This window comes from Lutra lutra, chromosome 7 (genome assembly GCF_902655055.1).
Source record: "Lutra lutra chromosome 7, mLutLut1.2, whole genome shotgun sequence".
NCBI lineage: Eukaryota > Metazoa > Chordata > Mammalia > Carnivora > Mustelidae > Lutra > Lutra lutra.
This window is the reverse complement of record NC_062284.1, coordinates 72,550,764-72,574,545: the sequence shown is the minus strand read 5'-3', so window position 1 is coordinate 72,574,545 and position 23,782 is coordinate 72,550,764. Positions and strand designations below refer to the sequence as shown.

General features: G+C 40.2%; 1 protein-coding gene and 2 gene segments (V, D, J or C); 1 reads left to right on the top strand and 2 right to left on the bottom strand.

The window, feature by feature from the left end:
* Positions 1-690: 690 nt before the first annotated feature.
* On the bottom strand, positions 691-1,383 carry LOC125104464 (T cell receptor alpha variable 22-like). The segment is given in 2 exon segments: positions 691-1,103; positions 1,288-1,383. Coding segments are annotated over 2 exon segments (465 nt in total).
* Positions 1,384-4,300: 2,917 nt separating this feature from the next.
* LOC125104781 (ubiquitin-conjugating enzyme E2 E3-like) lies at positions 4,301-5,594 on the top strand. The gene has a single exon (XM_047737610.1). The coding sequence runs from the start codon at positions 4,414-4,416 to the stop codon at positions 5,035-5,037; it is 624 nt and encodes a 207-aa protein (XP_047593566.1). The 5' UTR covers positions 4,301-4,413; the 3' UTR covers positions 5,038-5,594.
* Positions 5,595-7,905: 2,311 nt separating this feature from the next.
* LOC125104463 (T cell receptor alpha variable 9-2-like) lies at positions 7,906-8,442 on the bottom strand. The segment is given in 2 exon segments: positions 7,906-8,240; positions 8,358-8,442. Coding segments are annotated over 2 exon segments (381 nt in total).
* Between the last annotated feature and the right edge of the window lie 15,340 nt (positions 8,443-23,782).

The following is a 23,782-nucleotide window of genomic DNA, read 5'->3' as shown; positions in this document are numbered from 1 at the left end:
GAGCTCTTCTCCACAAGGTGCTGTTTAGAAACTACTGAAATGGATGCTTCTGTCAGTGATATATGTCAACACATCGTACAAATTGATCAAGGACATCATGCAGATTTTATGATTCTACAGTCTTCTAGATGAGGTACTCAGAGGATAAGCTCTCATGCCACCTCAGATTCACTAATTCAATTCCACCAAGTCACTTATGCTTTAAAATCCTCCCTTTATTTGTGAGTAAAATGAACATACCTATTTACAGTGTATTACCTTACTGAAATAGAAAATATATGTAATAAGACAAGCAGAGTGCCTGACCCTCAATAAAATTATTTTATTATATTTGTATTTCCCATAGTGAAAAAGCTAAACACAAACTTAAAAAAATGTTATATACATTCTCCTTACTATTCTTTGAAAATAAAAAAATCTATGGTAACTAAAAACTTCAGTCAGATTCCTCTGTTTGTTCAAGATCTAATTGTTCAACACATTTCCATTTGACTAATACAAATAATTTATATGCTGACTGCAAGGACATCTGTGTTCCCAGGGTACTGGATATGGGCATCTCTGTCACTTGCTCCAATGCTGCCATGATAGGGCTTTTTAGGGGCAAAGGGCTTTCTGGGGGGAAGAAACGGGCAAGGAATGTGAAATCACAACCCCGATGGGTCTAATTTTAGAAGGAAAAACATGCTGTCACATAAATCTGAAAGTCTGGAAATGTGCAAAGGCGGCAGTTGGAGCAAGTGCCTGCCCCGGGGAAGGGCGGGGGCTGCAGGTGCAGCTGCAGTTTGGGTGCAGGCTGCAGATCACCAGGGAGCACTGTGCCTCTACTGCACACAGGTAGGTGGCTGAGTCTTCCAGTCGGGAGGCCCCGATGTGGAGGGTGCTGGACTGATCCTTAGTATTCACTGTGCAGTTTAACCTCCCACTCTGCTTCTTCCCTGAAGCTATGTAAAACAGCCTGGTGAGACCGCCGCCCCCGGGGTGCTGTCGGAACCACTGCACACTGCTCACAGTTTCGGAAAAATTGCATTTGAGAGTAGAGCTGTCTCCTTCCTGGAGCCTAAGGGCTGAAGGGCTCTGCTCCACCGTCATCCCTCTCACCCCTGTGTGGAAAGAGAAAAACAAACACAAGTGAGGTGTCTAGGGGTCGCCGATGCAATTCCTAAACTTGCAAAATATCCTAAGACACACCGCTGAGGTTGTAGGACCCTCTTGGAGTTCCCCCACCATTGTGGGCTGTGGGCTGTGGACTCTACCCGAGTACCCATGAGGAACGCCCCCACTCACAGCAAACCTGGATGCACAGGAGCCCCAGGAGAGCTCCCCAATGTCTCCTCATGATTCCTTGTCTATGTGATGAGGTACTTCTGCCTACTGTGCAGAGTGTAGAGTCTTGGATTCAGAGAAACTGTGTCTTACAGTCAATCCCTTTCAACAGAACCACCGAGCACCAATCACACCTCAGCCCTGTCATTCACAGAACTCCAGACTCCACCCATAGTGGCCCAGGACAGTGCACAGTCATGTTTCCAAAACTGTGTTGGCTAACAGTGCAGGGAGGTAAGGGCAATACTTCTAATATAGGAGGATAAATGTTTTTTTGTTTTTGTTTTTTTTCTTAAAACAGTTCATGTAAGGGATTTGTGAGTTAGTGTGTGAGGAATGGTGAATGATATTTCTAAAAGATTCAAGGCCTAATGGGGATTCCACAAAACCTTGAAGAGTCACAGTGAAAAGTGTCTCCAGTACCCAATTTGCATAGTTTGTGAGACTACGTGAGAATTCAACTATATGAAAATACTGGTAAAGGAAAACGATCTGATATCATGCGTTATATATTGCTGAAATAACCATAATTTCTGAAATTAAGACCGTTCCAGACCAAGACAGTCACAATCTGTATTGATTATTATTGCAATCACAATTTGGCTGATGAAAATAAGAGGTCTGCACAATGTTCTCTCTAACTTTCACATCTCCATCGCTCCTATTGCAGTTCATGGACCCTGTTCATCCACACAGCTGAGTCTGACTGGGCCACTCATTGCTGTTCAAAGTCAATGTTGTCCTCTCCCTTTCCTTCTCTTTGTTTTCCTTATTGTTTCCTCTCTTCTTTTCTTCATTCTTGCTCCCCCCACTCTCAGCAGAGATATATAAAAAGGTAAGATATCTGGGGTTTTGAAATAATTTCAAGACCAGTAAGTTTGGGGTATTTTATTCATATTAATTAACAAGAGTTGTTTTCTGTTGAGTTTCCATGCTCACAATGCCCAGAAATATTCCTTTCCTGGTACCTGTGAAGAATTATCTGTATAGTGGATTTCTAGAGACATGGCCTCAGATATCTGAGGTTGATATGAAATGGCAGAACCTAAAACCTGAGATGAGCTTTACACAAACCCAGTCCCCCTTCTCCCACACCTTTGCTATCTATAATTGGACTGGCTTACACGATATCTGTTCTTTCTTTTAACTGTTCAACCTTGGACCATCAGAAAAATCTTTATTTCTGGTAAAGCCTAGAGTGCCCCCTAGAGTAATGAAGCTGTCAGCAAAGACACCTCAGAGGAAGCGACTGCAGACACAACCCCCAGCCCCATTCATTCCAAGGTTCCTAATGAAGGAAATGCCCATGGTCAGAAAATAAAATTACTGCTTAGATTGGAGAGGATTAAAAGTGAACCAAATCCTACTTTTAAAAGGGAATTTCATGGAAATGGATATAAAGGATAATTTGGTAAGTCTCATCTTGTGCTACTTATTTGATTTCATTACCTTAGTTCAAAAGAAATCCATAAACACTTATTGAGCCCTTAGTTTCAATTGGGGTAATTTACTAGACCTAAGAATATATATAAGAGTAATGAAATATTATTCAGCAGTTTAAAAGAATGAAATCTTGCCATCTGCAACAACATGGATGGAGCTGGAGAGCATAATATTAAGGAAAATAAGTCGGTCAGAGAAAGACAAATACCATATGATTTCACTCATGTGGAATATAAGAAACAAGCCAAATAAGGAAAAGGAAAAAAATAAGACAGAGAGAGATAAATCAAGAAACAGACTTGTCATTAAACAGAACAAACTGATGGTTACCAGAGGGAGAGGCTGGGGATTGGTTAAATAGGTGAGGAGATGAGGCAGTGCCCTTGTCCCAATGAGCAAACACCAGGTGTTCTGTGGAAGTGTTGAGTCACTATATCGTACACCTGAAACTAATACAACACTGTATGTTAAGTAACTAGAATTTAAATAAAATCTGTGAGTGAATGAATGAATGAATTAACTTTATTTTTAAGATTTTATTTATTATTTGACTGACCACAAATAGGCAGAGAGGCAGGCAGAGAGAGGAAGGGAAGCAGGCTCCCCGCTGAGCAGAGAGCCCAACTCCGGGCTCGATCCCAGGACCCTAGGATCATGACCCAAGCCGAAGGCAGAGGCTTTAACCCAAGCCACCCAGGTGCCTCCATGAATGAACTTTTTTAGATAATACATAAAAGTGGATAATATACTAGTTTACAGTCTACAGGGGAAAGAGAAATGTACATAGTTAGAATCAACAAGTGGGACCTTAAGAGGAATGAAAAGTAAAAACTATCTGATCCCAGAGGAGGTAGAAACGCTTGTACTTTGGGTCATTGTGCAAAATCTTATGAAGAATGTGATCATTTTCTCCTTTCCCCTTTTCGGTGAAAGAATAGATGAGAACATGGATAAACCTTTATGATGTCCTTTATGACTGAAGAGATTGGAACACTGCACGGTGTTGGTGGGAATGCAAAATGGTATAACCATGGAAAACAGTATAGAGGTTCTTCGAAAAGTTGAAAATAGAACTACAATGTGATCCAGAAGTCCTACTTCTGAGTATTTATCAAATAGAATTGAGGGGCACCTGAATGACTCAGCTGATTAAACATATCACTCTTGATGTGGAATTAGGTTATGATCTCAGTGTCCTGAGGTGGAGTCCCATGGTGGGCTCTGTGCTGAGCATGGGGCCTGCTTAAGGTTCTCTCTCTCCCTCTAACCCTCCCCACCCCCAACTCTCTCTCTCTCGAAAAAAGAAAGAAAAAAAGAGGGACACCTAGGTGGCTCAGGCAGTTAAGTGTCTGCCTTTGGCTAGGGTCATGATCTCAGCGTCCTGGGATTGAGCCCTACATCAGGCTTCCTGCTCAACAGGGAGTCTGCTTCTCCCTCTCTCTCTGCTGCCCCGTTTGTGTTTATTCTTTCTCTGTGTATGTGTCAAATGGATAAATAAAGTCTTTTTTAAAAAAATGAAATCAGGCCCCAGCTGCCTCCATTTCCTTAAGGAAGGGTTTTTTTCTCTCTCCCTCCCCCACACCATAGCGGCGCGCGAGCGGGCCGGGCGGGCGGCCGAGTTTTCCAAGAAATAACTTCACCGAGATGTCCAGTGATAGGCAAAGGTCCGATGATGAGAGCCCCAGCACCAGCAGTGATAGTTCAGATGCGGACCAGCGAGACCCAGCCGCTCCAGAGCCTGAAGAACAGGAAGAAAGAAAACCTTCTGCCACCCAGCAGAAGAAAAACACCAAACTCTCTAGCAAAACCACTGCTAAGTTATCCACTAGTGCTAAAAGAATTCAGAAGGAGCTAGCTGAAATAACTCTTGATCCTCCTCCTAACTGCAGTGCTGGGCCTAAAGGAGATAACATTTATGAGTGGAGATCAACTATACTTGGTCCACCAGGTTCTGTATATGAAGGTGGTGTGTTTTTTCTGGATATCACTTTTTCATCTGATTATCCATTTAAGCCACCAAAGGTTACTTTCCGCACCAGAATCTATCACTGCAACATCAACAGTCAGGGAGTCATCTGTCTGGACATCCTTAAAGACAACTGGAGTCCTGCTTTGACTATTTCAAAGGTTTTGCTGTCGATTTGTTCTCTTTTGACAGATTGCAACCCTGCGGATCCTCTGGTTGGAAGCATAGCCACTCAGTATTTGACCAACAGAGCAGAACATGACAGGATAGCCAGACAGTGGACCAAGAGATATGCCACATAATTCACAGAATTTGTATGCGGTGTGAAGGAGCAGAGGGCCCCTTCCCACTGTGCTGCAAATCTTTATAGCCTTTACAATACGGACTTCTGTGTATATGTTATACTGATTCTACTCTCTGCTTTTATCCTTTGGAGACTGGGAGACTCCCCAAAAAGGTAAATGCTATCAAGAGTAGAACTTTGTAGCTGTAGATTAGTTATGTTTAAAACGCCTACTTGCAAGTCTTGCTTCTTTGGGATATCAAAATGTATTTTGTGATGTACTAAGGATACTGGTCCTGAAGTCTACCAAATATTATAGTGCATTTTAGCCTAATTCATTATCTGTATGAAGTTATAAAAGTAGCCGTAGATGACTAGGAATTATGTCATTTGTATTAAACCCAGATCTATTTCTGAGTATGTGGTTCATGCTGTTGTGAAAAATGTTTTACCTTTTACCTTTGTCAGTTTGTAATGAGAGGATTTCCTTTTACCCTTTGTAGCTCAGAGAGCACCTGATGTATCATCTCAAACACAATAAACATGCTCCTGAAGGCAAAAAAAAAAAAAAAAAAATGAAATCAGGATCTTGAAAAGATATTAAGGAAAATAAGTCAGTCAGAGAAAGACAAATACCATATGTATTTTTTTTTAAGATTTTATTTATTTATTTGACAGAGAGAAATCACAAGTAAGCAGAGAGGCAGGCAGAGAGAGAGGAGGAAGCAGGCTCCCTGCTGAGCAGAAAGCCCTATGTGGGGCTCGAACCCAGGACCTGGGATCATGACCTGAGCCGAAGGCAGCGGCTTAACCCACTGAGCCACCCAGGCGCCCCTACCATATGTATTTGAACCTATGTTCATGACAGCACTGTTCACAATAGCCAATTAGGGAAACAACCTGAATGTCCAAAAACAGATGTATGGATAAAGAAAGTGTGCGCAATACATAAGTGGAGTACTATTCATCCTTAAAGAGAACAAAAAAAAAAAAAAAAAAAAAAAAAAAGGAAATCCTACAATATGCAAACATGTGGATGAATCTTGAGGCCATTATGCTAACCGAGATAAACCAGTCACAGTAAGACAAATAATGCATGATTCCACTTAAATGTGGTATCTATGATAGTCAAACTCAAAGAATCAAAGAGTGAATCAAAGAAGAGTTTGCCATGGGCTCTGGGGACAGGATAATGGGGAGTTACTGATCCACGAGCAAGATGAAAGAATAGAGAGTTGCTCTACAACATTGTACCCATTCCAACAATCACGTATCGTACACTTAAAAATTCCAGAGGTTCTGTGTCGTGGTAAGTGTTCTTTATATTTTACAGATTAAATTTAAAAAAATAAGACCCTACAGGTCTCACCTGTTATAATGGCCAAAAATCTAAAACACTAATACCACCAAATGTTGGTGTCAAAAACTTAGGAATATCCCAGGTCAATCCAGTGAACCTCACTAAAGTGGTAAATAATAAAAGTGTCATGTGCACACACCAAAAAGACAGTTCAGGAACTGTAAGCAATCAAACTAGACTATGGAAAGAGGCTCAGAGGTATATTATTAAAAAGCAGCTTATATCGTGAGAAGACTGGGAGTGTCTGTTCTGTTTTAAAGAATTCAAGAGGCCAATGTGTATTATTAATATGGGTTAATAATAGAGCTTTATTAAAGATTGTATTTTTAAGCAACCTCAACCCCCAACATGGGTCTCAAATTTACAACCATGAGATCTGGAGTCATAGTTCTCCTGAAAGAGCCAGCCAGCACCCCCCCAGTTTACCACGTTTATCCAAATATCTGAGGACAACTCTTATTATATCCCCTTTTGGATTGTTTAAAGTATAGTTTCACATGCATTTATGTTTATACACCTTTGAAAATAAAATTGATGCTTTAAAAGAATTAAAGAAAAATTATATTATACCAAGAATATATACTAATGCAATAGGATATATATTTATATTCTGATCATAGCTCACTCATAAAATCTGCGGATAAGGAGATGATAATTTAAAAAGGTTGCCACAATATTGGCAAAGTCTGTTAGTGCAACATAGACATTGCTTTTCGATTATTCGTTACACAACGTGCTGACTCCCATAGATTCTCCCAATCCCATGATATGTGGTCCTCTGTGAGAGGTTGCAAAACAGAAGTTAGACAAATCAATACTGAAAGAGCATTTTCTCTCACCATATTTTCTGGGCACTGAGAACAATCACACTTGAGTTCTTACTGTCAGAAAGCCAACTGATCTGTTTAACTGGTCAGGACATGAGCCATATCTTCCCCTCTGTTTCTGCTCCCAAGCCTACGTGTTGAATATCAGCCCGAGCCTGCCACATGATTCACTAGAAAAGAAAGCAGGGCCGAGATGCCTGATCTTTCTTTTCCTTGCTCGGATACATGTGTTTCTCCTCCTTTCCTCCCTTCCCTTCTTTCTCTACTAAAACCTGGGTTGGAGCTGAAGCTCTCCCATCACCTCTCCTACCACACTTTGTCAGGAAGACACTGGGCAGAGGCCACCTTCTCAGGCACATTCTTTGTCTCTGAAAGTGTCACAGACACAGCAACACCCACCAGGGTGCCCTGTACAACTTGTGGGGCTGGACATTCACTGCAAGGATGAGCAAGAGACCACTTCATTGTTATATGGTTTTACCTTGAAATTACTTATGCTCTGGCTGAGGAACTCTTGGCATGAAACTGGTCTCAGTGTCACTAAGAAACAGCTGGGGTTGGGGAATGCTACTTCTGGTTCTTATGTTCTAGTCATTTATATGATTTTTGTATCAATCAGACACTGACGGACAAACAACAGATTGTGCTGGAACCAGAGTCGATCAGGCAGAGACACTCAGCATCCAGCCCCATGTTCTGCTCAGAGTTTGCACTCAGCTCCCCCTGCAGTTCCTGTCACTGTGTCACTCAGGACACAGTAGTACACAGCTGAATCTGAGGCTTGCACTGAGCCTTTCTCCAAGTGGAAGGATTTGGAATCTCCGTCATAGGTGGCTTCAAATCCTTTGTTGCTTCCCTTCTCCTTGTCCCTTGAGGCTTTCAGGAGGAGCTCTAGACTTTCTCCTGGATACTGGACATACCAGAAAAGAGTGGGGTAACCTGTTGCTGTATAAGTACAGTTGATAGTCAGGGAAGCCTCTTCTGAGAGGGTCACTTGGCTCTCCATCTGAGTCACTGAGTCTCCATGGGTTTGTCCTGAGGAAAAAGAATAGAGACCTGTATCACCTTATGTATAAGCTCTTGGAGAAATTATAGTTAAGCATTTTGCTGACACAAAGAAAGAATCCAAATTTTAAGAGGTATTTTACTTACCAAGCATCAAGAGTACCACAGTCACGAAGACTGGAGAACACTTCATCTTTGGAGTGTCACCTAAATAATGTTCTTCATTCTTACCATGGAGAAGGTTGGAGTGACAGAAATGATCAGTGGACGCCCACATTTCACACGGGAAATGTGATTGTGGTAGGAAGCTGCACCCCCTGGTGGACAGGGACTAAAAAGCGAGCATGTTGGCTGGAATCCTCCCCAAGGCAGCCATCCCTTACATCCCTGACTCCACGGGTCACATGTCAGGCTTCAGGTGGCTCTTGGAAGTCTGAACAACAGCAATCCTGACCTCTCAGGTCTATTTTGTTCTTCTTACTCTACCTGGTATGGAAATTCTTTAACACACATCCCAGGGAATTTCTGTAGCTGAGAGACACCCATTTTATTGAGCATTTTAGAACAGTTTGTTTTTTAATATTTTCATATATCCATTCAGAACCAGCCAATAATCCAATAGAATGTCATAAAAGGGTTTTAACTTGAAATCAAAGGAAGTAATAAGAAGTCACATCATTATTCTTCACTTTTCAGTCCTGCACCCCACATGTGGAACAAGGAATGTCATTCATTACACCCTCACTGTATATTTGCTAAATTAAACAAAAATAATGAATAAACAGCTTTTGATGAGGAATCACTATTACCAGAATATAACATTTCCTCAGTCCTAAATCATACCAATTGTAAGGGATGCAATATTTTTAATCAAAGCTTTTTAGGAGGAAAACCTCACATTATCTTGGCAATAGTCAAATATCCCTGCATTTCAAAATCATTTGAAAAGTGAAAAATATTAACCCTAGCCAGGAAAAAATATAATCACAGTTATCTAATTACTATAGAAATTATTAAGGTAGGAATACCTTATTCCACTATTTCAATGATTCTAATATAACATAACTAGTATATATGAGTCAGACAACAAGTATTAATCATATACTTAGTGGATATCTAGCCTCAAGCATGCTTTTCACTGTTGTGTGTATAGTTATGTTGCCATACGTTAATCAAATAATTTTCCTCCACACGGTAGGGAACCTTGAAGATGTGGATTTGCATCAAATGCCTGGAGCGTGATTTAGGATTCCCTTCTTCCCAGCTTTTCAAATTATTAAAGACATAACAGCTTATAGTCACACAAAAGTTGATAGTAAAACAAATGTACCAGTGATTTCAAATTACACATATTATGATCCCACCACTAACTCCAGGACTCATATTTTGCAGGATTGGAACCCACAAGTTTATAAATTTTTAAACACCCCACCATGGTTTCGTCATAGCCAGTGCCACACCGGTTTGTGAGATTTCATTTGTGATAACTGCCCTCCAGCCAAGATGGTCATCAAATATCAGGGAAGAAGGTCTGGAGTCTGCATGGGAAAACATCCCTGTGACTAAACAAATTTTTAAAAACTGGTTTTTTTCTACAATACACCAACGACAAAAGCAAGCACTTCCTTAGCTCCCATTTTATGATCATTTATTTTTTAAAACAAAACAAAATAAGAACACTTCTTTTTTTTAAATTTTATCTTATTTTATTTTTTTATTTTCAGCATAACAGTATTCATTGTTTTTGCACCACACCCAGTGCTCCATGCAATCCGTGCCCTCTCTAATACCCACCACCTGGTTCCCCGAACCTCCCACCCCCCACCGCCTTCAAAAACCTCAGATTGTTTTTCAGAGTCCATAGTCTCTCATGGTTCACCTCCCCTTCCAATTTCCCTCAACTCCCTTCTCCTCTCTAACTCCCCTTGTCCTCCATGCTATTTGTTATGCTCCACAAATAAGTGAAACCATATGATAATTGACTCTCTCTGCTTGACTTATGTCACTCAGCATAATCTCTTCCAGTCCCATCCATGTTGCTACAAAAGTTGGGTATTCATCCTTTCTGATGGAGGCATAATACTCCATAGTGTATATGGACCACATCTTCCTTATCCATTCGTCCGTTGAAGGGCATCTTGGTTGTTCCCACAGTTTGGCGACCGTGGCCAGCACATTGGGGTGCTGGGAAAACAGGACAGCTATATGTAGAAGAATGAAACTCGATCATTCTCTTACACCATACAAAAAGATAAACTCAAAATGGATAAAAGACCTCAACATGAGACAGGAATCCATCAGAATCCTAGAGGAGAACATAGGCAGTAATCTCTTCGATATCAGCCACAGCAACTTCTTTCAAGATATGTCTCCAAAGGCAAAGGAAACAAAAGCAAAAATAAACTTTAGGGACTTCATCAAAATCAAAAGCTTCCACACAGCAAAGGAAACAGTCAAGAAAACAAAGAGGCAACCCACGGAATGGAAGAAGATATTTGCAAATGACAGCACAGACAAAAGGTTGATATCCAGGATCTATAAAGAACTCCTCAAACTCAACACACCCAAAACAGATAATCATATCAAAAAATTGGCAGAAGATATGAACAGACACTTCTCCAATGAAGACATACAAATGGCTATCAGACAAATGAAAAAATGTTCATCATCACTAGCCATCAGGGAGATTCAAATTAAAACCATATTGAGATACCACCTTACACCAGTTAGAATAAAAACACTTCTAAGGATTATCAGAATAAAGTTCTGGAGAGGGACACATCTTCGGTAAAGCCCTATAAACATTCATCTCCAGACACGTAGAGGAAGCTTAGCATGGGCTGTTTCAGGCAAGTGGAAACACGCCTCCTTCCCATAATACCCACAAATCTGCCTATCTCCCCTGTTTTAGATCATAGAGGAGGCACATTTCCACAGGGCTTCTTCCTACCTAGCCACATGGAAGCCATGACCACCTTCAGAAGCCTGGAGAACAACATGTTCGAGTTCTCCCACAAGATGGAAAATGTCTTCTTCTTCTTCAATATAAGGGCTTGGCATTGTGAGGGGAGCCTGACAGGGTAAGGGAAGAATTGCTTGGTATGTGCTGATGTGGCCCCAGAATAAGAAACAGGGGTTTCCTGGTGTAGCAAGTATGTGGGTCATGTCATAATTCTCATGTCCCAGTGAGAGTCTCACTACCCTACATCCTTTTGCATTCAACAACCCTTAACTTGGAAACAATTACATCTGAAAATGAATGAGTAAAATTTTATATTGAAATGAGGATTGATGGTTTAACTATGCTATGTTCAATCACTGCATCTGTGATGAATATGGGTGGGTGGCACTTACTTAAAAATACTCCATGTGGGGTGCCTGGGTGGCTCAGAGGGTTAAAGCCTCTGCCTTTGACTCAGGTCATGATCCTAGGGTTCTGGGATCAAACCCACATCTGACTCTCTGCTCAGCAGGGAGCCTCCTTCCCCCCTCTCTCTGACTGCTTCTGCCTACTTGTGATCTCTGTCAAATAAATAAATAAAATCTTCAAAAAAATATTCCATATAATGTATTATGAAAACAACATATGATTGAGAATCATGTTTCCTCACATTACATATGCTGCTCTTTCACCTAACGTAGAAATAAATTACATTGTGATAAGAAGGCAAAGTGTTTAGACATTCACTGTAGCCCTTTCAAGGTACCTGTTGTTATGCCAGTGTTCCTCCTCACTACTCATATCTGTTCAGATGCCTATGTTGAGTAGAAAAATCTAATCCAAATCCAAAGTAGAAAAATCTAATCATTCTTTGCTGAAGAGTTTAGGTTGCCGCCCTCAGATAATAGACCTGTCACCAAGGTCTTCTCCTTACTGTTCAGTTTCCACAGCTCAGCTCTATTCAGAAAGGCCAAAATAGACACCAGAGTTTGGTCATTAGGTTATCAAGCCTTTGAACTTATGTTTTTCCCTTGTCTCAGCTGAACCACAGTAAGCTTCCATGTTTGTATGTTCAGTTCTAAAAGGAATATACTCTAGGTGACCCTATGCTCCTCCACAGAACTGTTGACCATATAATAATTGATTATAATAGAACTTTCTCTGTGTATGTATGTTAAAAGTAAGGCTGTGCCCTAAGGACATTCCTCCACATCATAGTGAACAGCAAAGATCCATTGCCTATCATTGTCTGTCCCTTGATAGTGTAGCCAAGACTTAACATCCTTGCCTCAAAATGACTGTAGCCTCAGATAAATTGGTTGAAGCATCTTCAGAATTTGCATTGTATATGTCTGCATGAAACATGATGGAACCACATAACGTACAAACTGGCCTCCTCTCTAAGGGATAGACTATAACTATCTAAAAATGCCCAGCTAGCTGAGTAAATGGGAAATATTATTAATTTCTCCTCCAATCATTCAACTTTAATATATTTCTCAATGAAAGGAATCTCATAAATGTGCTTCTGTCATTCAAGAAGTGCCCATGTGCTGGACAGATCTTTTGGACACTCTGGCATCAAATAACGAAATAATGGATTTTTTAAAAATAATTTTATGTTGGAGGAGGAGTCAAGATGGCCAAGAAGTAGCAGGCTGAGACTACTTCAGGTAGTGGGAGATCAGCTAGATAGCTTATCTAAAGATTGCAAACACCTACAAATCCAACGGGAGATCAAAGAGAAGAAGAACAGCAACTCTAGAAACAGAAAATCAACCACTTTCTGAAAGATAGGACTGGCGGAGAAGTGAATCCAAAGTGACAGGAAGATAGACCTCGGGGGGAGGGGCCGGCTCCCGGCAAGCGGCGGAGCAACGGAGCACAAAATCAGGACTTTTAAAAGTCTGTTCCACTGAGGGACATCGCTCCAGAGGCTTAACCAGGATGAAGCCCACGCAGGGTCAGCGTGGCCTCAGGTCCCACAGGGTCACAGAAAGATCGGGGGTGTCTGAGTGTCACAGAGCTTACAGGTATTAGAACGGGGAAGCCGGCTACAGAGACAGAGCCGAGGAGTGAGCTCTAAGCTCGGGGATACCTTGAACCGGTAGCAGGCTTGGTGAGCTCGGAGCGTGGCCGGAGGCCAGGGTGACGGGAATAATTGGGCGCTGTTCTCTGGGGGCGCACTGAGGAGTGGGGCCCCGGGTTCTCGGCTTCTCCGGGCTGGAGACCGGGAGGCCGCCATCTTCATTCCCGCCCTCCGAAACTCTACAGAAAGTGCTAGGGAACAAAAGCCCCGAAAGCAAATCCGAGCGGATTACTCAGCCCGGCCCCAGGTAACAGCGGTGCAACTCCGACTGGGGCAAAGACACTTGAGAATCACTACAACAGGCCCCTCCCCCAGAAGATCAACAAGAAACCCAGACAGGACCAAGTTCACCTACCAAGGAGAGCAGCGGATTTCCAGAGGAGGAGAAAGCAAAGCATGGAACTCATGGCTTTCTCCTCATGATTCTTTAGCCTTGCAGTTAATTTAATTTTTTTTTCTTTTTCAATTTTTTTCTCCTCTGCTGCTGAATTTTTTTAACTTTTACCCTATTCTTTTTTAACGTTTTTTAAATAGTTTATCTAATATATATATATTTTTTTCCTTTTTATATTTTTTCTTTATCGGCTTCCTTTTTTTAATAGTTTCTTTTTTTTTTTTTCTTTCTGAACCTCTTTTTATCCCCTTTCTTCCCCCTCACGATTTGGGATCTCTTCTGATTTGGTTAAAGCATATTTTCCTGGGGTTGTTGCTACTCTTTTAGTATTTTACTTGCTCCTTCATATACTCTTATCTGGACAAAATGACAAGGCGGGAAAATTCACCACAAAAAAAAGAATAAGAGGCAGTACCAAAAGCTAGGGACCTAATCAATACAGACATTGGTAATATGTCAGATCTAGAGTTCAGAATGACGATTCTGAACGGTTCTAGCCAGGCTCGAAAAAGGCATGGAAGATATTAGAGAAACCCTCTCAGGAGATATAAGAGCCCTTTCTGGAGAAATAAAAGAACTAAGATCTAACTAGTTGAAATAAAAAAAAGCTATTAATGAGGTGCAATCAAAAATGGAGGCTCTCACCACTAGGATAAATGAGGCAGAAGAAAGAATTAGCGATATAGAAGACCAAATGATAGAGAATAAAGAAGCTGAGCAAAAGAGGGACAAACAGCTACTGGACCACGAGGGGAGAATTCGAGAGGTAAGTGACACCATAAGATGAAAAAAACATTAGAATAATTGGGATTCCAGAAGAAGAGGAAACAGAGAGGGGAGCAGAAGGTATATTGGAGAGAATTATTGGAGAGAATTTCCCCAATATGGCAAAGGGAACAAGCATCAAAATCCAGGAGGTTCAGAGAACCCCCCTCAAAATCAATAAGAATAGGTCCACACCCCGTCACCTAATAGTAAAATTTACAAGTCTTAGTGACAAAGAGAGGATCCTGAAAGCAGCCAGGGAAAAGAAGTCTGTAACGTACAATGGTAAAAATATTAGATTGGCAGCAGACTTATCCACAGAGACCTGGCAGGCCAGAAAGAGCTGGCATGATATATTCAGAACACTAAATGAGAAAAACATGCAGCCAAGAATACTATATCCAGGTAGGCTATCATTGAAAATAGAAGGAGAGATTAAAAGCTTCCAGGACAAACAAAAACTGAAAGAATTTGCAAATACCAAACCAGCTCTACAGGAAATATTGAAAGGGGTCCTCTAAGCAAAGAGAGACCCTAAAAGTAGTAGACCAGAAAGAAACAGAGACAATATACAATAACAGTCACCTTACAGGCAATACAATGGCACTAAATTCATATCTCTCAATACTTACCCTGGATGTTACTGGGCTAAATGCCCCAATCAAAAGACACAGTGTATCAGAATGGATAAAAAAACATAACCCATCTATATGTTGCCTACAAGAAACTCATCTTAAACCTGAAGACACCTCCAGATTTAAAGTGAGGGGGTGGAAAAGAATTTACCAGCTAATGGACATCAGAAGAAAGCAGGAGTGTCAATCCTTATATCAGATCAATTGGATTTTAAGCCAAAGACTATAATAAGAGATGAGGAAGGACACTATATCATACTCAAAGGAAATGTCCAACAAGAAGATCTAACAATTTTAAATATCTATGCCCCTAACGTGGGAGCAGCCAACTATATAAACCAATTAATAACAAAATCAAAGAAACACATCAACAATAATACAATAATAGTAGGGGACTTTAACACTCCCCTCACTGAAATGGACAGATCATCCAAGCAAAAGATCAACAAGGAAATCAAGGCCTTAAATGACACACTGGACCAGATGGACATCACAGATATATTCAGAACATTTCATCCCAAAGCGACAGAATACACATTCTTCTCTAGTGCACATGGAACATTCTCCAGAATAGATCACATTCTTGGTCCTAAATCAGGTCTGAACTGTTATCAAAAGATTGGAATCATTCCCTGCATATTTTCAGACCACAATGCTCTGAAGCTAGAGCTCAATCACAAGAGGAAATTTGGAAAGAACCAAATACATGGAGACTAAACAGCATCCTTCTAAAGAATGAATGAGTCAACCAGGAAATTAAAGAAGAATTGAAAAAATTCATGGAAACAAATGATAATGAAAACACAACGGTTCAGAATCTGTGGGACACAACAAAGGCAGTCCTGAGAGGAAAATATATAGTGGTACAAGTCTTTCTCAAGAAACAAGAAAGGTCTCAGGTACACAACCTAACCCTACACCTAAAGGACCTGGAGAAAGAACAAGAAAGAAAGCCTAAACCCAGCAGGAGAAGAGAAATCATAAAGATCAGAGCAGAAATCAATGAAATAGAAACCAAAAAACCAATAGAACAAATCAACGAAACTAGGAGCTGGTTCTTTGAAAGAATTAATAAGATTGATAAACCCCTGGCCAGACTTATCAAAAAGAAAAGAGAAAGGACCCAAATAAATAAAATCATGAATGAAAGAGGAGAGATCAAAACGAACACCAAAGAAATACAGACAATTATAAGAACATACTATGAGCAACTCTACGCCAACAAATTTGACAATCTGGAAGAAATGGATGCATTCCTAGAGACATATAAACTACCACAACTGAACCAGGAAGAAATGGAAAGCCTCAACAGACCCATAAGCAGTAAGGAGATTGAAACAGTCATCAAAAATCTCCAAACAAACAAAAGCCCAGGGCCAGACGGCTTCCCGGGGGAATTCTACCAAACATTTAAAGAAGAACTAATTCCTATTCTCCTGAAACTGTTCCAAAAAATAGAAATAGAAGGAAAACTTCCAAACTCATTTTATGAGGCCAGCATCACCTTGATCCCAAAACCAGACAAGGATCCCATCAAAAAAGAGAACTACAGACCAATATCCTTGATGAACACAGATGCAAAAATTCTCGCCAAAATACTAGCCAATAGGATTCAACAGTACATTAAAAGGATTATTCACCACGACCAAGTGGGATTTATTCCAGGGCTGCAAGGTTGGTTCAACATCCGCAAATCAATCAATGTGATACAACACATTAATAAAAGAAAGAACAAGAATCATATGATACTCTCCATAGATGCTGAAAAAGCATTTGACAAAGTACAGCATCCTTTCCTGACCAAAACTCTTCAAAGTGTAGGGATAGACGGCACATACCTCAATATTATCAAAGCCATCTATGAAAAACCCACCACAAATATCATTCTCAATGGAGAAAAACTGAAAGCTTTTCCGCTAAGGTCAGGAACACGGCAGGGATGTCCGTTATCACCACTGCTATTCAACATAGTACTAGAAGTCCTAGCCTCAGCAATCAGACAACAAAAGGAAATTAAAGGCATCCAAATCGGCAAAGAAGAAGTCAAACTCTCACTCTTCGCAGATGATATGATACTCTATGTGGAAAACCCAAAAGACTCCACTCCAAAACTGCTAGAACTTGTACAGGAATTCAGTAAAGTGTCAGGATATAAAAACAATGCACAGAAATCAGTTGCATTTCTCTACACCAACAAGACAGAAGAAAGAGAAATTAAGGAGTCCATCCCATTTACAATTGCACCCAAAACTATAAGATACCTAGGAATAAACCTAACCAAAGAGACTAAGAATCTATACTCAGAAAACTATAAAGTACTCATGAAAGAAATTGAGGAAGACACAAAGAAATGGAAAAATGTTCCATGCTCCTGGATTGGAAGAATAAATACTGTGAAAATGTCTATGCTACCTAAAGCAATCTACACATTTAATGCAATTCCTATCAAAGTGCCATGCATTTTTTTCAAAGAAATGGAACAAATAATCCTAAAATTTATATGGAACCAGAAAAGACCTCGAATAGCCAAAGGAATATTGAAAAAGAAAGCCAAAGTTGGTGGCATCACAATTCCGGACTTCAAGCTCTATTACAAAGCTGTCATCATCAAGACAGCATGGTACTGGCACAAAAACAGACACATAGATCAATGGAACAGAATAGAGAGCCCAGAAATAGACCCTCAACTCTATGGTCAACTCATCTTCGACAAAGCAGGAAAGAATGTCCAATGGAAAAAAGACAGCCTCTTCAATAAATGGTGTTGGGAAAATTGGACAGCCACATGCAGAAAAATGAAATTGGATCATTTCCTTACACCACACACGAAAATAGACTCAAAATGGATGAAGAACCTCAATGCGAGAAAGGAATCCATCAAAATCCTTGAGGAGAACACAAGCAGCAACCTCTTCGACCTCAGCCGCAGCAACATCTTCCTAGGAACATCGCCAAAGGCAAGGGAAGCAAGGGCAAAAATGAACTATTGGGATTTTATCAAGATCAAAAGCTTTTGCACAGCAAAGGAAACAGTTAACAAAACCAAAAGACAACTGACAGAATGGGAGAAGATATTTGCAAATGACATATCAGATAAAGGGCTAGTATCCAAAATCTATAAAGAACTTAGCAAACTCAAAACCCAAAGAACAAAGAATCCAATCAAGAAATGGGCAGAGGGGGTGCCTGGGTGGCTCAGTGGGTTAAAGCCTCTGCCTTCGGCTCAGGTCATGATCTCAGGGTCCTGGGGTCGAGCCCCACATCGGGCTCTCTGCTCAGCTGGGAGCCTGCTTCCCTCTCTCTCTCTGCCTGCCTCTCTGCCTACTTGTGATCTCTCTCTCTCTGTCAAATAAATAAAATCTTTAAAAAAAAAAAAGAAATGGGAAGAGGACATGAACAGACATTTCTGCAAAGAAGACATCCAGATGACCAACAGACACATGAAAAAGTGCTCCATATCACTCGGCATCAGGGAAATACAAATCAAAACCACAATGAGATATCACCTCGCACCAGTCAGAATGGCTAAAATTAACAAGTCAGGAAATGACAGATGCTGGCGAGGATGCGGAGAAAGGGGAACCCTCCTACACTGTTGGTGGGAATGCAAGCTGGTGCAACCACTCTGGAAAACAGCATGGAGGTTCCTCAAAATGTTGAAAATAGAACTACCCTATGACCCAGCAATTGCACTGCTGGGTATTTACCCTAAAGATATGAACGTAGTGATCCAAAGGGGCACGTGCACCCAAATGTTTATAGCAGCAATGTCTACAATAGCCAAACTATGGAAAGAACCTAGATGTCCATCAACAGACGAATGGATAAAGAAGAAGTGGTATATATACACAATGGAATACTATGCAGCCATCAAAAGAAATGAAATCTTGCCATTTGCGATGACATGGATGGAACTAGAGGGTATCATGCTTAGCAAAATAAGTCAATCAGAGAAAGACAACTATCATATGATCTCCCTGATATGAGGGAGAGGAGATGCAACATGGGGGCTTAAGGGGGTAGGTGAAGAGTAAATGAAACAAGATGGGATTGGGAGGGAGACAAACCATAAGTGACTCTTAATCTCACAAAACAAACTGAGGGTTGATGGGGGGAGGGGGGTTGCGAGAGGGGGGGTGGGGTTATGGACATTGGGGAAGGTATGTGCTATGGTGAGTGCTGTGAAGTGTGTAAACCTGGCGATTCACAGACCTGTACCCCTGGGATAAAAATATATTATATGTTTATAAAAAATTAAATTTAATTTAAAAAAATTTATGTTAAACATTGAAGAAGAAAATACCAGCCTGGTCATGAAATTAGTACTCTAGACCCCTTTATAAAACCCAGTCCCTTAGCAGAAGCAATGCTAATTCTAGTAGCTGAACTAGTGGATATCTCTCATGCGCACCACTTTAAACAAAAAAAAATTGTGTAGTCAGTGTCAGGCAATATGTTTTTAATGTAGGACACAGTTTCCAAATACTATAAAGATAATGAAGTTTCTTAATGTTCTAACTTTCCTTAACCCTCTCTCATGCATTCTATTAGAAAGGGACAGAAAATACATGATGTTTTTAATGTCTTTATGCTACTCAAATTTTTTTTTGCCATGAAGACAAAGTCTCACAATACAAAGGACCCTGTAAAGCAGGGAAACATGAGGATGTTATTGTACAAGCATACCTTTCTGATCAAGGTTCTTATGCAAGAGCCTCTTAAAGAACATAAAGACAAGTACATGGAAAGGTTTAATAATTGCATCTTAGGTGTAGAAAATTTGTCCCCAATTTTGTAAAGAATCACTAAAAATGACTGATTTCTTTGATCCATGAGATCCATGATCCATCAAAGTCAGGATAACATCCTGGTAGAGGCAAATGATGGCCAACAAACACTTACTAAAATCTGTCAGAGAGGGACGCCTGGGTGGCTCAGTTGGTTAAGCCGCTGCCTTCGGCTCAGGTCATGATCCCAGTGTCCTGGGATCGAGTCCCACATCAGGCTCCTTGTTCTGTGGGGAGCCTGCTTCTCCCTCTGCCTCTGCCTGCCACTCTGTCTGCCTGTGCTTGCTCTCTCTCTCTCTCTCTCTCTCTCTCTCTCTCTGACAAATAAATAAATAAAATCTTAAAAAAATAATAATAATAATAAATAAAATCTGCCAGAGATGACACATCGTAGTAGGGGCATACTGGACACAACTTTAAATGAACACTGGTGGGAAAATATTTCTAGGAAAGCAGATGATGGGGCTCTTCATGCGTCTCTTGGAACTGACAAAATCCCATAAAATCTGGAAATGTGGAATATGGTCTGGAAGTCTGTCCCAAGGAGGTGTTTGAGTATCTCTAAAAGGATCTTACATAATTTCATTCCCTGCATCATCTATGTGTATGTACTAATAATAGTGTTTTATTTACTGCATGGATTGAAGCCCTCTCCCATCAGAAAATAACACCAATCACAAAAGTTAAAAATCAACTGGATTTTGAGGTACCTGGCTTGCTCAAGTTAAGTGTCTACGTTTGGCTTAGGTCATGATCTCAAGGTCCTAGAATTAAGCCCCTCATTGGGCTCTCTCCTCAGTGGGGAACCTACTTCTTTTCCCTCTGCTGCTCCCTCTGCTAGTGTTCACTCTCTCTCTCCTCTCTGTCAAATAAATAAATAAAATCTTTTAAAAAGTAATCAACTGGATTTTGTGTTTACTACCGGTGCCATTTCAATTAATCTCTATGTAGTGGAAAACATTTCTCTGGGACAATTTGGTCAGTTAGCCCTCACATAAAAACTTTACTTTTCCTATCACCCTCGTCCCCAATCCTCTCTTATAATGGAAACAAGAAATAGAATATAAAAACTTAAATGAGTTACTTTAGCAGATACACTTGGACTACTGTGGCCTAGTACATGTTAGCTTTAGCCACATCTTTTCTTCATGAAGTCCTGCGCTGTCTTACCATAAACTATTCCCTGTAGCCCACATAACTCAGAATGTCCCAACCCAACCCTTCACAAACTGACTAGACAAATAAACTCTTGACACTTTTCCTTCCATCCCAGGCAGCAATTACTCTCCTGGCCTTTCATTTAATCAGCTCTAAACAAAATCTCAGAGAAAGATTGAGATTGAGACGTGAGAAATAACCTTATTAGGCACTTTTTATTATCAGTTCAGCAGATAAACTACCAGAAATGGAACTTTGGTTACGTGTGTACCAACTAGTACGACATCATGCAGCGTTCATTGACAGGAATGGGAAATGTTGCTCATATTAAAGTAAACTTTTCTCTTTCTTTTCTTTTCTTTTCTTTTTCTTTTTTTAGTAGGCTTCATGCCCAGTGTAGAACCCAACACAAGGTTTGAACTCACCATCCTGAGATCAAGACCTAAGCTGAGATCAAGAGTCAGAGGCCTAACCAACAGCCGCCAAGGTGCCCCTCATGTTAGAGATCTTAAACTGAGGTTCTCAAGAGAATCAGCAGAAGCAGACATCTCATGAAAGTGAGTGCTGACCCAAGAAATGTGAAACAAACATCTACAGCATGAAGCAGATATCTCCATCCAAGGCCATTAGAAGAGATATCAGATATTTGGCAACACTGATGATCATACTCTTCTGTAGATTCTTTTGTTTCTTTGTCCTTTTAGGGATATATTCCCATTTTAATAATACTTACATATTTCTGAATTACCTGATTTTGTTCTTTTACTAATGAAATAACTTGAGTATAGCCTCTGTTCGAGACAATACCCATCCTAATGCTGTAGTTCACCTTTACTAAGTCATTGGTAGTGCAACAAAAGTAAAACATTATTGGACATGTTATTTTGTGTCAACACCTGGAAAAGCCAAATAATAACCAGACCCCAATTAGAATGACTAAAGGAAATTTTGATCAGTAAAATTTGTCTTAAAATGTTAGAAAAATTTAGAATAGAGTTGGTATAATGAGGCTTATATGAAGAACATGTCTCAACCTGAATATATGACATCTCATATGGAGCGTTGGTCCAACACTCCATTGAACCACTCTGTTATTGATTGCTACAGTGTTTCTTTTCTAGAACTATAAATTAAATCTTTAAAGCCATCCAAACACTTGAAGTGATAGCTTATTTCTATAAAATAACATGAAGTTTCAAAAAATCAGAACTAGGAAACACTGAGAGTGGCAGCAGGGCTGGAGGTTATACCTGTGCCCAAGGCATGTGCTTCCTATCCCTAAGATGCAGTGTGATTAGGTATTGTGCTCCATTCATATGACGTGTTTAAAGGAGAAAAATATGAAAGAACAAGCAAGATGTATAAAAAGTTATGGATGGGAGAGTGTATGATTACAAAGTTATGGAACAGGGGATTTCTGTGGAGCAATGAAGTTGTTCTCTATCATGATTCTATCATGGGTATATGAATCTATACTAGATATTAAAATTCAATATTCACAGATAACAACTGTACATGAAAATAGTCAATTTTTCTATATAGTTTCTTTAATAAAAATTTCAAACACTGAGAAAAAAATAATTGATGTAGTTTCTATTTTCATGACTCAACTCTGCCTAATATATATATTATCAGGCAGAGTTGAGTCATGAATATATATATATATATATATATATATATATATATATTATTTTCTCATTTTGGTAAAGAAAAAACAAGCCATGCCAACTGTGATAGGCAAAATGGTAACAACAACAACAACAAAAATCAGGTGAAAAATGGAGAAAAAAAAACAAAAATGGTTAAAAATATGATTAAGTTAAGGATCCTCAGATGGGTAGATAATCCTGGATAATATGGGTCCAAATTCAATCACACGTACACTTTTAAGAGAGAAGTCGAGTGAGGCTTGATGACAGGAAAAAAGAGAAATCAGTGAAACCACGGAAACCATGGAAGCAGAGATTGGGTGGTGTGGTCACAAGCCAAAAAATGCCAGCAGCAACCAGAGCCAAAGAGACAAGGAACAGTTTCTCCCCACAGCTTCTGGAGTGGGTACAGATCTGTTGACATCATGATATCAGCCCTGTGAAGATAATTTCAACTTCTGGCCTTCAGAACAATGGTAGAAAGAATTTCTGTCGCTTTAAGCCAACAAGCCTGTGATAAATTGCCCAGAGATGGTAGGAAACAAATCCGCTAACCATGATAAATTCTTAAAGCCTGAATGTGTGTGTATCTAAGCTATGTATTGACTCTGCACACTCTGACTAAGCATTGTCTTTTCTTTTGTTGAATACATTCTCACCTAAGTATGATAAAGCAGTTAACAATAACTGTACCCACTTTCTCAACCAACTTGGTTTAAGAAGAAATAAAACAGTAGAATATGAAGCTGTGCTTTCCTCTGACTCCTTTTTCAGGCTTGGAGGAAATGGACCTATCAACAGTCACCTTGCTTCTACTAGACAGGAGCTAGTGGTGTTATCAAATAATCAAAGCTGGTTGAGGTGTTGGGCTACAGTACTGACCTTTCTTATTCAGATATTTTTAAAAATTTATTTATATATTTGACAGAGAAAGAAAGATAGCAAGGGAGTGAATACAAGCAGGGGAGTGGGAGAGGGAGAAGCAGGCATCCCGCTGAGTGTGGAGCCTGATGCCGGGCTGGGAGGGGTTATGGGGGGTTGTGGGGGTGTGTTGGGAGGGCTCCATGCTTGGCTTGATCCCAGGACCATGGGATCATGACCTGAGGTGAAGGCAGATGCTTAACAACTGAGCCACCTAGGTTCCCTTCTTATCA